Source organism: Echinops telfairi, unplaced genomic scaffold (assembly GCF_000313985.2).
Source record: "Echinops telfairi isolate 266 unplaced genomic scaffold, ASM31398v2 ScPeMD7_7424;HRSCAF=8462, whole genome shotgun sequence".
NCBI classification, from domain to species: Eukaryota; Metazoa; Chordata; class Mammalia; order Afrosoricida; family Tenrecidae; genus Echinops; species Echinops telfairi.
The window spans coordinates 21,700,430-21,719,273 of NW_022111324.1; the positions used below are offsets into that span (position 1 = coordinate 21,700,430).

The 18,844-nt window shown below is 37.4% G+C and overlaps 1 protein-coding gene across 1 annotated transcript in view; it reads right to left on the bottom strand.

The window, feature by feature from the left end:
• The window catches only part of ACBD6 (acyl-CoA binding domain containing 6), a 188,020-nt gene that overhangs the window by 76,225 nt on the left and 92,951 nt on the right, over positions 1–18,844 (bottom strand). Inside the window, exon 6 of the mRNA XM_004706695.2 lies at positions 13,597–13,686. Coding sequence (XP_004706752.1) covers positions 13,597–13,686 — 90 coding nt within the window. The remainder of the gene's footprint in view (positions 1–13,596; positions 13,687–18,844) is intronic.

The following is an 18,844-nucleotide window of genomic DNA, read 5'->3' on the forward strand; positions in this document are numbered from 1 at the left end:
CTAGAGAACACCAATGAAGACGGCAGCCACAGCTGGTGAGTCCACATGATGCTCTTACCTTGCCAACTAGTTGACTCTCATTACTGCTTTGGGTTTGATAATTCACTAGGATGACTCACATAATTCATGGCAAGTATAACACTCATGATTATAGAATCATTATGGTTAGAGAGGATACGAGTGGATAAAACAGGGTGGGATCCATCAAAATGTGGAGCTTCCCACACCCTACAGGATGCACTACCCTCCTGAAAACAGCTGTTCATGTCAACCAGGAAGCCTCCCAAGCCTTCATGTTCAGGGCTCTGTTGGCCCCACTCATGGTCATGAAGGATCACACCATGCCTCCTAAGGCTTGTAATCAACAGCAGGCCACTACTGGTTCGTCTTGGTTTGGCCAGCCCTCACTCTTTAGCTTCAGTGTGGTCAGCTCTCAGGAGCCAATTTGCTTTTTGTGCCTCCCATATGTTACTGACCCAGGTGGGTCAGTACAGAGCAGAACTGTAACTCTAAGAGAGTAGCACGCTTTGCCTTTTCCCCCCGCAGAGTGGCTGGTAGTTTCAAACTGCTGGCCTGGCAGTTAGCAGCCTAACATGTAACCAATTACCCTACACAGGCACTTCAAAATTAACATCTTAAAAAAAACCAGAGTCATAACTTAAAAGCTTTCCACAAAACCACCTGCTTTTCCCTTAGGTCAATAAAACTTTGACCCAATCAACACCACAGACAGAAACCTGGGAATAGGTTTTTGTTTGGCTCCCCATATGGCACTTTAGTCAATTTCCTACAGCGTCTGAAAATCTCCCTCTTATTCTCTATGATTTCTACAGCTAGGCCACCATGAGTCGTAAAGATTCCACGGCAGTGAGATTGTTTTGTTTTTTTTTACATATATTTACATTTACATATATTTAAGATGAAATTGATACAAAAATAAAACCGCTCCAACTCTCTAGTGGACATGTCTAAGAGTTTGTACTCTGGAACCAGAATTCACAGGATCAGATCTAGGTTTGATTGCATTCCAGCCGTGTGACTTCTTGTGCTCCCTGGTCCCCATCAGGAAGATGCAGGTACTACTATACCTACATTATAGGATTGATGGGATGCCTCAAGGAGACAATGCTTGATACCTACTAAGCACAAAAAACTGCTTTATATTTTCAGCCCACAACCACACACATAGGTAATGAAAACTGCAGATGGTCTTATGTACTGCTTCATACTTTTCCCATGTGTTTGAAATATTTTACAATTATCAAAGCATTCACTGAAAGAGTATAAACTCTGTTAGTCTATCAGCCACAAATTTCAGTAACTCCTAAAAGTCACGAAGACCTTGACTCTTTCCATACCACTCAAACCATTTTTTCCCTTTTGAATTGCACAACCACCCAGTTCACACCGTGGACACCTATGCTTCCACTCCCGCCTTGAAACCAAACCAAACCTCTATTCCAATTCATAGTGAGCTGTCACACAAAGCAGAACTGCCCCTGTGGGTTCTGGGAACTGTAAGCCTCATCTTACTCTCATGGAATGACTGGTGAGTTCGAGATGCTGACCTTTTGGTTAGCTCAATGTGGCTGAAGCCCACTATGCCACCAGGGCTGCTTTCTATCCTCCCCCGCCAGACTTCCTCAGTGTTACTTTTTAACAAATCTGAAAAAGTTTAATGATACATTTTCAGCACTAAATAGCTCTTAAGTGCTTTAGGAGTAATTTTGGTTTTTACTTAGGGCTTGAGAAATCAGTGACTCAAGAAGTCTTAACCCATATCCTAATCCCCAATGTGCTAACAACCTCACCTCCAAGGCTGAACTTTACAAACTCACGGCCAAGCAACACTGATAAGACTGTGTCTATAACACTACCGGAGAACAAATGAAATTTATAAAGGATCTTTCCTAGAAATAAAATTAAAAGTTCTAATTCTATCAGACTTATGGAACTTAGAAACCACAGTGCAATGAAAGAATGTATAAGAAATATTGAAGGGTAAAAATGACATAAAAACCCAGATTAGACTTTGACATGTTTCTAATTACTACTTCGTCTCAGACTAATGGTTAAAAATTAGTCTTCAGATAGTTGATAAAACCAGCCTGTCAGTGCTGGGTTAGGACCAAGATCTGTGGCCAAGCAAATACTTCTAATAAATTTGATTTTCTCTTTTGGCAACTGATAGGCCAGTCAATAATAATGTTGTTTAAGAAGGACTGAGTCATGAGGGGAATGAAGTTTTCCCTCTATTTATTGTGTTTGTATTGTCTACATTTGAAAAGAGTTTTCAATAGCAATACCAAAAAGAAATTACAAAGGGAGAGCTATTCTGGGAGTTAATCTTCAGAAGCCCTCTGACTTGGATGCATGTCAGCAATCCAAATGGACAAAGTCAGAATCATTTCCAATAATTGAACAGACGCAGTAGGGGTTATGATGGTCAATAACAAAGGAAAACCAAGGGAAGGGTGATATCAAATGGTCATGTGAATAGAAAGGGGCAGTTCTAACTGACCCATCCTGAAAACCCACTCTGAATGGGTTTTGAACCCAAATGAAACTTGCACTCTGAATTAGTGAAAAGTTGGGGTTCAGCAAAGTGTTCTATAAAACCAGATAAGGCAGTTTGAGGATTGTGGTAGTTAACATAATTTCAGCCTAGCCTGTCATTTGGGTTACAGTCTGATAATGCCTCCTTGTGGGTGTGGCCTTCTCATAAGGAAGGTCCCAGGAACCCCCATCCTCTCTCTCTCTCTGCTATTACCTTCCTGTTAGCGAGCCACGCTGAGCCTTATGGTACTTCCACCACCATTGGATCTTCAAGACTTTTCCCTCACCGGCCTGTGATCTTCCAGCACTCTGCATCATTCCATGAGAGTGCACGAGTCTGAAGTGGGGCTTATGGACTAGTATGTGACTTATGGACTTGGGTTGGACTGTGCTGGGATGTTTACTTGATATAAAATTACTTCTTGATATAAAGCTTTTTTTAAAAACATATATATGAGTGTCACTGGATTTGTTTCTCTAGTTAACCTGGCCTAACACAGGGATTGTTTGTAATAATTATATTACTCAAATAAATAGAATACGAGGAACACACAAATAAAAAATATCGAGCAATGCCTAGCTTGGGGACATTTCCTTCAAAAATAGTCTTAACAACTCACACTAAATAAAAGACAGAAGTGTACTAATGGCCTTTAGAATACGTATATTTATATATATGTAAAATAAAACGTCTGTGGTGGTAATTGAGGGGGAGGTGGGTTCACAAGGTGACTTTAAAGTTCACACAAACCAAACTACTGCTATCAAGTCCATTCTGACTCATAGTGACCCTGTGTTGGGTTCCCCAGGCTGTAAACCTTTATAGGAGCAGAGAGCTTCCCAGGGAACAGATGGTGGGTTTGAATCACAGAGGTTAACAGCCCAACTCCTAACTTATATGAAGTTAGGTGTTCATATAAACAAGCAAAAAGGCAAAGAGATTCCGAATAAGTAGAGAATGTTCGCTATGCAATTTAAAAAACAATTATTAAGCAATATTAAGCAATACTAAAATAAGATTTGAAGCTACAATACTCTAAAAACCTTAAATCCACTGCCATTGAGGCAACTCTGATTCACAGTGACCCTATATATAGGTATCCTACACTGTACATCTTTATAGGAGCAGGCAACCTCCTTCAGAACAATGGTGGGTTTGAAACACCAACCTTTTGGTTAACAGCCCAAAGCTTGTCCTACATAGTCATCAGTGCAAGGCAAAATACTTAAAACAGCATCTTATACCCCTGGTTATGCATTAGGCTGATAACCACAAGGTTAGCAGTTCGAAATCAGTGGCTCCATGGAGAAGAATCAGGCTTTCTATTCCCACTGTAAAGAGTTAGTCTTGGAAACCCATAGGAGCAGTTCTGTTCTGCCCTATAGGGTCACTATGAGTGGGCACTGAGTCAATGGCAGCGCGTTTGGTTTGTTGGTTTTTCTTATGCACACAAATAGAGATATAGAATAGAAGAATAAGACCAGAATTATACTAAAATACATACAGAAATTAAGTATATGATAAAGAAGGCATTTAAAATCAATAGAGAAAAGATAGAATATTCAATAAACAATATTGGAATAACTGGATTCTGGATAAAAATAATTGACTCCTATTATATACACATGATACAAAGTAAACATAGATGAATCAAAGAAACTATGAAAGCATGAAAGTACTAAAACAATCCATGGTTGATAGAAATTGAGAGTAATAATTGGCAGATAGTTTTAATTAAAATATCACAGAGAAAGTTTAAACTTTTCTTATTCCATAAAAAGTTCCTTTGAAAAGTACTATCCAACAGAAAAGTAGGCACATGACATGAGGAGATGGTTCTTAGAAAATGATATAAAAATGATTCATAAACATGCTGATAAAGGCTTAATAGTAGTCTTTAGAAAAGGGCAAGTTAAAAATAATACACCAGTATTCACTGTCAAAGGCACTCTGGTGGTGCTGTGGGTTAAGCACTGGACTGCTAACCACTAGGTAAGTATTTCAAGCTCACCAGCTGCTCTGTGGGCGAGAGCGGAGGCTGTCTGTCTAGTATTTTAAAGATTTACAATCTAGGGTCATTATGACTTCCAATTGACTTCAAAGTAGTGAGTTGGGTATTGGTTTAACAAACAAGTAGAGAACAAAGTGTGATGACAAATTATTTTGGTAAGGATGGAGAAATATAACTTCTCTCATACACTGCTGCTGGAAATACAAAATTTATTCCCTAAACTTTTTTTAGCTCATTATTTCAAAGATATATTCTAATTTTGATTCCCTTATTGTTAGGACAGATAACCTACATGAATTATGCTCTTGGATAAGGGAGATTATCAAGATAATCACTGATTTACAACTCAATGTCAAACCAAACTCGGACCATCTATTTTAAATTTGTTTCTCCCCAGTTTGGGCACCTGTCTTGAAAGCAGCATCGCATTAAAAATTCTTGTGCTACTTGATTCTAAATTTGAATCAAGACATAAAAGTGGCGTCCTACTTTCCAGTGAGGCATCAGCGACTCAGTACATGCAAAAGGTGCACATGCCTCTTTCAAGGCATGCTACCTAGGGACTACGTCTGCTCAGGCAAAAGCCATAGCTGATGGAAAAATTATGACATGATTTTTGAATGAATTATAATATTCATCAGTGTATGCAGAACATTGCATCTTCCTAGGAGAAAGTTATAGGAAAATGTATGTGGAGGATTTGGGGGAAAAAACTGCTGAGTTGCATGAACATGGTGTGAGCATTTGATCAGAATAATGCGATGAAAAATTATCCATAGTCAAGAACACTAAATTTAGAACTTGGTATGCCAATGTGGAATGCCTCATAGATCATGAAGATGGGGCACTGACAGATGAGGACTTAATGGATTTTGAGGGGAAAGAAATGCTGAAGAAGAAAGAAATAATGAGGAAGAAGGAGAGAAGCTGTCAAAAAATTTTACAGTCAAAAGATCAGGTGGCAGTTTTTTCCCCCCAAACTAATCAGAGGCTTCAGTTGTTTAAAAATATGAACCTACACACGGATCACTTTGCTAGAGTTCATAGTGAGATGTTACCATGAAATCTACAAAGAAAAAGGCCAAATAGACAATGCGCACTGATTTTCTGACTGGGAACACAATAATTCCCAGGATAATCCAGGTCATCCAGAATGTTTACCAGTGACGCTTATTATCTAAATTGACAAAATTTCAACATTGTCCATTTCTTCAGTACAAGAGTACATTTTTACGACTTTTGAACTTTTTAATATATGTATTAAAGTATATCTGTGAGATTACATGTAATGCATCCAACCCTAAAGACAAGATCAGATTTATAAAGATATTGATAATAAAAGATAGTAATTATTAAAGCTAAAAAAGAAAAGTATTAGATTTGTGTCAGAAATTACTTAAAATGTAGTTAGGAAAGAACTCTATCACAGATGTTGGGGACGCCTGTATTTTTCGTCACTAACATTTGTTCAATTTTTATAAATGATCCACGAATGGGGGAAAGAATACCTATTTCCTGTTTGTTAGATCAAAATTTCATTACAAATAAAGCACAAATTTACATGTGATCAAGTTAAGATTACTTATTTTACTTAAATACTATATATTAGCATCTAACAACTTTTTGGGAAAGGTATGCCTTATGGGTTTTGTCAATTTTTCTGGTACTTCTAGCATTTGCTTTGTATAATTTGTTTTATATGTTTATGTAGATGCATAAAGGTTCATAACCATGGGGAGCTATACCTTTAAGGAATATCAATCTCCTCCCCCCCTTTTAGGATTTTGGCCTGGAATTCTAATAATATTCTATTAAAATTGCCACAAATAATTCTTTTTAATAGTATTTGCCCTCTTAGTTCATTTTATAATTATTATTCACACGAGCCAATTTGCTTTAGATATGTGTTATAACAATCTGATAAGACTGTTTTTAAGTCATTGTGAGGGTTTATCTTTTAAAAGGGATTATCTTTTAAAAGGGAGTATTTTAAAAGGGAGTATTATAACATATTTATTATAATTATTAGGGGTTTTTTCCTTCTTAATTTCTTTTTCCCCCTCTTAATTTCTATTTATCATGCCTTTTACTGATTTGATGAAATTTTCTTATTTCTAGTTTTCTAACTTTTATGTTTGGTTTCTAGTTTTCTACTGGTAACCTTTTAAAACAGGTTGTTAGTTGCCAGTAAGCGCTAACTCAGACCCCATGTGCAACTGAACGAAATGCTGTCCTATGAATATGGAATATTGCCTGAGATCTCATTTCTTATAAAATATAACTTTTGGATAAATGCAAAAAACAAAAACAAAAAACCATTATTTTTACACTTGAAATTTCTTTTTGAGACAAATTAAATATAGTTGAAATAAATAACTGCATTCTGAAATTTCATGATACAAGAAAACAAAACAAAATTATTTTTACAATCAATACAAAGAACAAAGAACAAGTATTTTACTATTTCCATCTGCAAAACTCTGAGTTCCCCTCTCCCCCATAATTAGGAACTGTTTTTGCTCTTTAAAAATTGAGGTAAAATTATATAACATGAAATCCACCATTTTAAAGTCTGTAATTCACTGGTTTTTAGCACATTAGTAATGTGAATTTTAAAATGTCCACACAAAACATGCATACGAATGTTCATAGTTGTATTATTCATAATAGCCAACACTGGAAACAACCCAAATGACCATTAGGTTCATGAATGGATAAACAAAATGTGACAAGTCTCTATATGGGAAATTTTTCCGCCAGCAAGTGAAATCATGTGCCAATACCTGCTACTATCTGAATGGATCATGAAAACGTGCTAAGTGAAAGAAGCAAGAAAGAAATGACGAGGCCACATAATGTATGATCTGCTTGCCTGAGACAGGCACATCCAGAAGAGGCACATCCATAGAGCAGGCAGCGGACTGCTTGGTGGTGCCAGTTGTGAGCTGAGAGTAATGGGAAATGACCAGTGTGGGCATGGGATTTCTTTTGTGGTTGTGAAAATGCTCTAGGATTAGTCAGCTGTGATGGCTGCGTGTTTTTGAATGTAGTAAAGCCCCATAACCTACACATATTAAAAGGGTGACTATTTTAATGCTATATGAATTATATTTCATTTTTAAAAGATTTCTTGAAAGAAATCTTAATATTTTTCAATCATTCATTGAACAAATAATTATAGACTGATGATTTTAACTTTAAAATCAGTAAGATTGGTTTTCCTTTCTTAAAATGCTTCATAGCATTTATTTGGATTGCATAAGGAATCTTCCAGAGATTCTGTTCCAAAGGACATTCTGTAACACCTTAAAAAACAAAATCAAAGAATCCGTTGATTCTGACTCGGGTGGATCCTGTTTCGGGGTAGAAGTGTGCTCCACAGGAGTTGTCAATGGCTGATTTTTGAGAAGCAGCTCGTCAGCCTTTCTTCCAAGGTGCCTCTGTGTACACTCCTATCACCAACCCTTCAGTGAGCAACTGAGTATTAAGCATTTTTGCCACCCAGGGACTCCCTTTGAAATAAATACTTTAAAATTATTCCTTAGGATTGTTATAACCAAAAATCCACTGTCATCGAGTTGATTCCAAAGCAAAGTAGGTTCACACAGGGTTACTGGAGGCTGTAAATCTCCACAGGAAAAGGTAGTTGCTATTTGGTACTTACAAACTACATTTAAACAAGCAAACAAAACACCCAGGCCCACCGCCATCCAGTCATTTCCAAACCACACAGTACCACAGTACTGATGCATAATTATCTTTTGCATACATGATAGAAAGCAACGTGCTTGAAGTCAATCTTTCTACTGTTTACCACAGTCTACCTAGTGTTTCTAGTACTATTTTAGTCAAAAAGGCAGACCCTGTAGAGCCGGATAAAATATAAAGTTTTTGTAAATTTCTGAGCCCAAGGTGAACTCAGATGTTCAATACTTCATTTACGGGTACATACACATTCCTTAGAAAATACTGTTTTTCTCCACCGCCACCCACAAAGAAAGCAGTGGCCTGTGGCTCAGAAGATTTAGGTAATTTGACTACCTGTCTTTCATTGATAGTATAATTACAGTTAATTATGAGGCTCAAAAGAGTTCTGTGGAAACAGCTTGCTTTTTTTGGGGGGGGGGGGAGGTGCGGTATTTGGTTTTGTTTCCTAATGAAGCATTTCTTTAAGATAAATACTTTAAAAACAAAATCACTCAAAAGAAAACTAACTTTATATTTTATTTGGAAACTGGAGGGCAATTTCTATATTCAGTGTTGTGATTCAGTACCGGGCACTTTTGCTATGGATTTATAGGATAAAAGAATCAAAGTAAGTCAATACAATCATTCATTTAAATAAGTTACATCAAAGGAAAAAACTGATTAGGAATATTTAAAGGTACAGCTATTATTTGTTATCTCAAAAGTTTATGATGCTAAAATTGTCTGATAAATGGCAAGACTAAGGGAGTACTATTTCTAAGCTTCAAAATATGTCAGAAATCTAAACTTCAACTTTCAGACTCAATATAAACTTGTGGGAACATGGAAATTAAGAGAAAAACCAGAAAATTAAAAATGATTACTATTCTAAAGTAAAACAATGGGGACTATCAATATACCCCTATATAATCGAGGAGAAGCCAAGGCACCTAATTTTACCACAAAAAACTGGGGGGGCTTTTTCAGCATAAAAAATGTGCTGAAAAAAACTTGGCTTATACATCAGTATATGTGGTATTTAAAAAATGAAAACCATATGCTGGGAAAACCTGAATGAAGATGCTGTAAAGAAGATATAAAAAATTAATGCTGAGAAGAAACTGGAGAACGATATCTAAGACATAGAAAAATAGCAAAATGATAGTGATCAGTTTTTTAACTGTATTTACTTTAAATCTAAATAGGTTAAACTCTTTTAGACAAAGTGCCAGATTTTTTTTAAAAAGCCATCTGTATGCTATATAAAAGAAATTCACTTTAGATTCAATGATACAGATTGAAAATAAAAAGATGGAAAAGACATCTAAGAAAATATGCTGAAGCAGCTACATTAATACTAGAAAAAAATTCTTTGTCTCTTGTTACCAAAGACATTAAACAATGAGCAAAAAAATCACACCATAATGAATAAATAATAATTACAAACATATATGTACCTAACAATAAAGCCCCTAATGAATAAAGCAAAAGACTGAGAGAAGTGAAGAAAGTAATAAACACATTCTACAGTAATCGAGATTTCAACACCCCACACTTTCAATAATGGATATAACAACTGCACAGAAGAGTAATAAGGAAATACAGGACCTGAACAACATTAAAAATCAACTAGGCCTAACAATGGTGCATTCAGAACACTACATCCAACAATAGCAGAATATAAATTCTTCTCAAGTACAAGTGATTCATTTTCCAGGACTGACAAAATGCTAAGCCACCAAACAAGTTCCAAGAAAATTTTAAGACTGAGACCATACAAAATACCTTCTACCACAATGGAATGAAACTAGAAATCTATAAGGAAAACTGGAAAACTGCAAATGTGAGTGGGCTTTCATAAAGTTTGTGAAAAAATTGAATTAAAAGATAATGAAATTTCCCAACAAACATTTTGAACTCTCATATGAAGATATTAAATGAGTCAAAGAAAACCACAAAGGAAATATAAAATACTCTGAGGCAAATGAAAACAAAAAGACAACAAAGCAAAACTAAGGGATGCAGTGAAAGCAGTGTTCGGAGGGGAATTGGTAGCATAAATGTGACATTGAAATAGGAAAAAAGGTTTCCAGTCAATAACTTTACATTTTAAGGAACTAAGGGAAAAAGGGAGAAATTAAACAAGAGCAGAAAAAAAAGGACATTTTTAAAAAGAGTGGAGTGACAGTAAGTCAAAACAAGCAATAGTTGGTTCCTTGAAGATATCAAGGAGATGGGCAATTCTGCAGCTACACTTAGAGAGACTCAAATAACTAAAATCAGAAATGAAAATGGGATGCCTATCAATCTTACCGAAATAAAAAGAACTATGAACAGCTGTACCATAACAAGTTAATTAACCTAGGTGAAATAGAAAAATTCTTAGAAACACATGAACTATGAAAATTATCTCAAGAATAGAAATTCTGAACAGACCTATAAAAAACAAAGACATTGAATCAATAATCAAAACCTCTCAAGGAATAAAATTCAAGTATCAGATGGATTCACTAGTGAATCCTACTGAACATTTAAAGAAAAATTAGCACCAATCCTTCTCAAACTCTTCCAAAATACAGAAGGAAACATTTCTTAACTCATTGAGGCCAGTATTAACCTAATACAAAAGCCAGAAAAAGAAAACTGAAGTAAACACCAATACTTTTAATGACTATAGATTAAAAAATTCCACAACAAAATATAAACAAATTCAATCCAGCAGCATATTAAAATAATATGCAACATGACTAAGTAGAATTTATTCCAGGAATAGTTTAACAAATAAATATCAATTAATGTAATATATATACACTTTCCACATTAATAAAATGAAAAAAACATAATCATCTCAACTAATGTATGATTTTTAAAACAAAAAAACACCCTGTTATGATACATAGAATAGATGAAGAGCACTTAAAAAAATTCTACATCAAACAGTGCTTCCAGCAAACAGTGCTTCCAGCAAACAGTGCTTCCCGCTTCCAGCTCTCACTACTCTACTCAACACTGTCGTGGAAAGGCCATTCACTCTAAGAGATGGCATGATTGTTCAAAAAATTACTAAACCGTTCACATAAAAATAGAGCATACCAAATTCAGCAAAGTTGTAGGACACAAGATCAACACGTATGATAAAAAATCATTTGCATATCTATATACTAGATATTTCCTAAAAGGAAATTAAGAAAATAATTCCATGTACAACAACATAACCAAAAAAACCTTAATAAATTTAACAAAGGAGGTGAAAGACTTGCCAACTAAAAGAAATAACAGAAGACTGGAATAAATTAATAGCTGTCCCATTTTTGTGAATGGGAAGACTCAATATTACTATGATCTCAAGACCATCCAGAGATCTACAGATGCAATGAAACTTCTACCAAAACTCCAATGAGCTTTTCTACAGACATGGAAAAGTCGATCCTCAAATGCCTACGGACCTCTAAGGGGCCCTAAATAGCCAAGACAATCTTGAAAAGAACAACGTAGGAAATTCACATTTTTCAATTTCAAAACCTAGAGACGCAACTACAAAGCCACAGTTTCCAAACCAGTGTGGTGTTGGTCTAAGGAATACTGGGAAAGAACTAAGAGTCCTAAAAGAAACCTATGCATTTATGATTACATGGATTTCAACAAAGGTACCAAGTTCATTCAACAGGAGAAAGAATAATAGGCTCTTCAAAAAATCGGTGCTGGCACACCTTGAAATCCACATGCAGAATGGGACGAAGATCTACATGCCATAGGAAAGGCTATACAAGTCTTTGGAAGAAAACCTAGGGGGGTCAATCTTCAAGCCTTTGAATTTGGCAAGGATTTCTTAGGTATGACACCTAAAATAAAAGCAGTAAAAGAGAAAAATAGATACATTGGACTTCATCAAAATTGAAAACTTATGCATCGAAGGCAGTATCAAGAAAGTGGAAAGATAGCTCACAGAAAGAGAAAATATTTTCAAATCATATAACTAAAGGTTTAGCAAACATTATATACAGAGCTCTCACAATTGAACAGTGACAAATGTCTTGATTCACAAGTAAAGGGAGCCCTGGGGGTGCAACAGATAAGCACTCGAACACTAACAAAAAGGCTGGCAGTTTAAACCCACCCGCTTTCATCGACTGTAATCCATAATTACAATCAAGAAAATCCCATAGGGCAGTTCTACTCTGGTATTCAGACACTATGAATTGGATCTCAACTTGATGGCGCATAGGTTTGGGTATAAAGTCAAGAAATCTATTACAACCTTGACTAACAATGGGCTAAGGGCTTGAACTGACATTTTCCCAAAGAAGATATACAAGTGGCCCTCCAACACATGAAAAAAAATTGTAACAACATTGGTCACTAAGGAAATGTAAATCAAAACCACAATGAGTTGTCTACTAGGATGGTTATACAAAGCTAAAAAAGAAAACAATGTTGTTGAAGATGTGGCGAAATCGAAACAGTCCTACATTGCTAGAGGGAATGCAAAAACAGTGTGGTGAGGATACTGTGACAGGCAGTTTGGCAGTTCTTTAAAAAGTTAAAAACAGACTTACCATATGACCTAGCAATTCTACTCCTATGTATCTACGTACCGAAAAGTACTGAGGCGGAATTCAAATACTTGTACATAAGTGATCATGGCAACATCATCCTCAATGGCTACCATGCAGAAACAACCCAAATGACCATCCTATGAATGCATAAACAACAAGTGTCCTATTCACACATTAAGCCATAAAGCAGAATGAAGTACTGATACATGCAACATACAATAGGGATGAAACGTGAAGACATTGTACTAAATGAAAGAAATTAAACACGAGGTCATATATTTTATGATTTCACTTATATGAGATAATTAGAAAAAACAAATTCATAGAGACAGAAAACTGATGAGTGATTTCTCCTATGAGGTAAAAATTGGGAGTGAGTGCTTGGTGGCTAGAGGATTTCCTTTCTGTGTGATAAAATTGTTCTAGAGCAGTGGTTCTCAGCCTTCCTAATGCTGCAACCTTTCATCCAGTTCCTCATGTTGTGGTGACACCCTGGCCATAACATTACTTTCGTTGCTACTTCCTAACTGTCATTTTGCTATTGTTATGAATTGAGCAACTCCTGTGAAAGGGCTGTTTGACCCCCAAAGGGGTCGCTACCCACAGGTTGAGAACTGCTGTTCTAGAATAGAGAGAAGTAATGGTTGTGCAACACTGCGAATTTAATCTTAGTAAATTATACACTCTAAAAAACATCAACATGTTGAATTTTGTGAATGTGACTTTATCTCAGTGAAAACCAAACACAAAATCCCAAGAAAACTGCGACCTTTCACCACGCTTACCTGACAGTTAATGTCAGCTCTGCACTGAAGCAAGACTGTGACAAGTTCCTTGTGCCCTCGGTCACATGCCCAATGGAGTAGAGCTCTGCCCTGGAGACGTAGAGAGAATGAATTTGTTAATCCAGTGTGGGGCCAAGTCAAAGACAAAATACTTTAAGAAGGGGAAAGTAATATGAAAACGTGTAGGTTAATTTGTTTAAGAATGACTGACAGAAAAACACTAGATAATTTGGAAGTGATGAGTTGTAGTTTTAGAGTCATTATGTATTAACCCACTCTTTCTGCCTAATTTAACTACAGAGAAGAGACAATGACCATAAAGACAACAATACAGTTAATGTTTTGAAGGAATGAAATATAAGAAAATGTTTTCTAAATTATAAAATACTTCATAAATGTAGAAAGATAGTTTTCTTACACGATTACATTTACATTTCCTGGTGAAAAAATCTTGTAGTTAAAAAAATACTTAAAAATGATGTGTATAATACAAGGCTTAATTTCACTTCTTAAAATGGAAGACTATTGAGTCAGTTTAAACTAAGCCTTTTTCCTTAAAATCTCAAATTTACAATCAGAAATGTCTCACAAACACTAGTACAATTGATTAATGTCTGCCTTCGAATGCTGACCGTGAAGGTCACTTTAAAACAGAATAGAGGTCTATTAGGCAACAAAGTATTAAATATAAATTATTAGTATTAGTATGAAATAATTCTTGTCTACCCAAGGCTACTGTTACTATTAATGTGTTAATTCTGTTCTCTACGGCCAGATATCGTGGTTTTGTTAATAAAAGATGCCTACTTGGTTGAAAGAATACACAAAAATCTCTAAAGCTAAGGACTTTTCTGAAGAAATGAATGATGTATGGCTTAACACTAGTTTTTGAGGGTGGTAATGATGTTGTCAGGTTCAAAGAAAGGCAGGTTTTCCCACACTACATTGAAATCCCTGCTTTATGTCATTTCAGAAAAGATTAAGTAGTTCTCAGCTGGAATAAGGATGGCTTCAATGTAAAACGGGCTTTTCAAGAAAACTTCTCCTAACCCACTAACACTCTTTCTCTTTCAGACTCACCACACCTGTTAGTTCCACTAATTAAACCAGAATCCATTCTTGAAACAAAAAAACAGAGAGGGCTTCTTCCCTACAAATTATTACTTTCTATTTCTTTATTTTATTTATCTGTGAATATCTGTTTTCCAATAGATGTAACACACAGTCTTGAGAGGGAAGCAAAACCAAAAATTATGGACACACAATTTGTTAGAGAAGCAACAACTGTTTCAATATATTTTGTTCAGTGGCTGCCAGCAGGTTTTTAAAATGGAGACAGTAAATAGTTAAATAGTATAGCAGTTTTCCTTGTTTAAATTTCTGTGGCCTTTTTGTACTGATACACACCATAATGCTGTTACCAGGAAATGAATTCAAAAGTCTCCAAATGAATCATTAGAGATGCTAATGAGATTCTCTCAATACCAATGTACAAAATATTCTAATGTTGCAAACAACGTTTTTTTAGGAAAAGAATCAGATAAATTTCTATGCCTCTATAATTTGTAGTACTAATTTTAAATGTACTTGTTATTTTATTACACCACAACTGAGAATTACTACACAGCTCTAAGCTGGTGTGTGATATGCTTACCCAAGGTACTTAACAGCAGTACCTACAAGTAGGAAAACATCAATATAGCGGGCACTTTTACCTTAAGAATATACAGATAATTCCTACTTCTAAACCAGGTTCCCAAGTTCTCATTAGTTTTTTTTTTTTAACTACAGAAATTTCTTAAGAAGTATGAATTTGTGCTGAAGCACTACACAAACTGTAGACAGCCATTTCGGTGCCAGCCCCTGTTGGGGTCACCAGTGTGTTCCACACCCTGCCTGTGACTTTGGCCCTTCACCAGCCTGCCACACCGCCCCTATTACCTGCTTTCATTGTCTCTTTAATTTAAATCACTTTCTTCTCCTTTCCGGAGAGCAAAAGGCTAGGTCGATTTCTGGCAGATTTCGGACTTTGACCTTGTGCCTCCGGTGGGTGACGATAACATCATCTTCCAGTCCTGAGCCAGGATGGCCCACCTCTTACAGCTGATTGATTTCATGAGCACTGCCCACATTTTAATTTTGAACTTAAAAATAATTTAACCGTGTAAATGAGTGGCTCCATTTTTATGCCTAATCCTGCAACTCAGACAAATAGTATGCAAATAGTGACATTAACCAGAACAGCGCGTGCACATGTCAGTCACCATGCTGGCTGCTAAGCAAGCACTGTGAAGCCAGACGCACATAACCGATCCTCCCCTATTCCCCGCCCAGTGCACATGCACCAAGTGACCACAGTGTCTCTTGACCTCTGCCCTGCTCAGGCATGTGCTGTGGAGCTCCTTTAACATGGTTAGGTGTCCAGATTCCTTGTTGAAGGCACTCAGCTTTACCACAGTGACAGACTGAGAAGCCCACTGCTGTCTGCTGTTACCTGTGTGGCCCCGACCATTTCTTCACACAGGGCTCTTGAACCCACCTGACTCCTGGGTCTCCCTTGGTGGTCATGGGACTCTCACTTCTTGTTTTCTGACATGCCTCAGTGATACCCAGTGAAATGGCAAAACTGACCTGAGTTGGACGTGTGCACATCCTTGGGTGTGAACTCTCATAAGGTGAAGCATCTTTGGTAGTCTTCAAATGCAGATTTTTCATAGTAGAATCTTTTCCGCTTTTTGTTTTCTAATCGCTCTACTTTATACAGGTTATGGGCAGGATCATCCCGTTAGAAAAACAGCTCCAGTACTGTCCTTTCCCACCAAGGTCATCCTTCTACATTTTGTAGATGTTGACTCATTTGTAGTGGGTGATGGTAGTTTAGCTGGATGCTGATCATCAACATTTAACTTCTTGGAAAGGTTTTTTGCTCACACTGGGAGAATCCCAATCTGAAAAATCATCTTTGATGAATTACACACCCTCCATGGCTTCCGAAAGCGTGCCGTGCCGGTTGTTGAAACTAAACGTTGATCCTTTCATACAGTGACTCTGGAAGGTAGCAGGGGAGTTTTCCCATCTATCTATTCCTGAGCCGTAACCTTCTTGCCACTTGCTGTTCTGCTAAGTAGTCAGCACTCTTGGAGGTTATAGCCCAGGCTGTGCTTGATGTCTAACTTCACAAATATGAGGGGCTACCACCCCCCAAAAATGGGAAACATTTTTGAAAGCTATGTATTAAAATTTTTCCCCCCTAAAACATCCATATCACCTTCAGAGTACTCTCCAATACAGTTAATACATTTGTCAAATCTGTGATTCTATTTTTGGAAACATTTTTCAAACTCGTGTTTGGATGGCTGACAGCACCTTCCTTGTTTTTTTTCTCTCTCACCTTTTCTATGATGTCTAACCACTGTCCTTTCATGTCCCTTTTCATTCTCAGAAATGAAAAGAAGTCACACTGAGTGATGTCAGGTGAGTAAGGTGCCTGGGGCAAGAGAGGCATGCTGTTTTTGCCAAAAACTGGCATACTAATATGGCTGAGTGAGTGGGTGCATTGTTGCAGTGGCAAAACCAGTCCCATCTGCCGCAAATCAAGCCTTTTTTGTTGCACACTGTTATGCAGTCTTTTCTGAACCTCTAAAATAGAAAGCTTGATTAACAATCTGACCTGGTGAAAGGAACTCCCACAAGTCAACATTTTCGTTCATTGGGGAGGTTGACGGACAAACAGAACAAGGTTTATCATGAATTGGCATTTCACCTTTTTTGAAACGAGAAAATCACTTTTACACCTGAGTTTTCCCCCATAGAGCTGTCCTTATAAGCTGTGTTCAACATCACAACAGTTTCTGCAGCGTTTTTCCAGAGCAGGAAACAAAATTTCACAGTCACACACTATTCTCTTAAATTGGCTATCAACTGCTTTTATGAAAAAATTCACTGTGACCAGAGAAAACCTTCCCAGGTGACACCACTAGATGCACTAACTCAGAACGAGTTGCTTGATGCTCCCCTAGTGGGAAAAATGTGTATAAAAGCTCTGCCCTGCCAGCACAATTCTGGTTTTTATGGGGTACCCCCTTGTACATTTAACTCACAGCACAAGTACATGGTTTGAGTGGCAAGAGTTGGTTACAAGTCAATTACTGCACTTACAAGCCAGAACAACAAGTGGCAAGAAGGTTATGGCTCACAGGAATAAATAGATGGGAAAACTCCCCTGCTTCCTTCCAGAGTCACTGTATGAAAGGATCGACGTTTAGTTTCAACAACCGGCACACTTTCAGAAGCCATGGAGGGTGTGCAGTTCACCAAAGATGATTTTTCAGATTGGGATTCTCCCAGTGTGAGCAAAAACCTTTCCAAGAAGTTAAATGATCAGCATCCAGCTAAACTACCATCACCCACTACAAATGGGTCAACATCTACAAAATGTAGAACGCTGACCTTCCTGGATAAAGAAAAGGCACAAATTATTTGGCATATAATTAGATGTGCCAAACAGCCCCTGCTCCAGCACCACCTGAGAAAGCCAGCAGCACATTTCTGATTCCACCTTTTAGGTCCTCTCCCTGGAAGAACTCCACAAACCCAACCCAGCCTCTTTGTTTGACTAACCAGTCCGTTTTGTCCCAACAAGAACATCTGTGATACTTTCTGGTAAGGGTTCGATGCAGCTTTCTTGATAGCGTGCCTTAGAAGGCTGGCTCATGGTCGCGCTGCTCGCTGGCGGGTCTCTAATGCCTTCCCGGTGGCGGCCCCACAGCCTTGGCGCCAGTGGCCTGCTCCCAAAGCTATTGTATGGAGAGATAATGTCCTGCCATGTGGGTTCAACTCATTCTCCTCCTCCTCCTCCTCCACTGGGGGCGGTGTCCAGCGCAGAGACCCATCTGCACCAGGGCCATTACTGGCCTCCCTGACCTGCGCCGGCTTAGGGGAGGTCAGCCAGCCGCTTCCCCAGATGCTCCGGCTCATACTTGACGTCCAACTCTTCTTTGGGCTACACAGTGGCGTTGGCAGGTGCAAAGAACATCAGCCTCGTGGGGGTAACGGTGACGTTCTTTCATTAGGTTTAATACAGTAGGGTTATATCAAGTAACACTAAAATATAAATCTTTGGATATTTCAATGGGAAAGCAAGACACGCAACACATTTTACTGCTAATGGGAGTTATATTTTACATTTCCCGTGTGTAGTGCCAAATTTTTACTTTAGAGGAAACACCTATGACTGGACCCCAGCAGT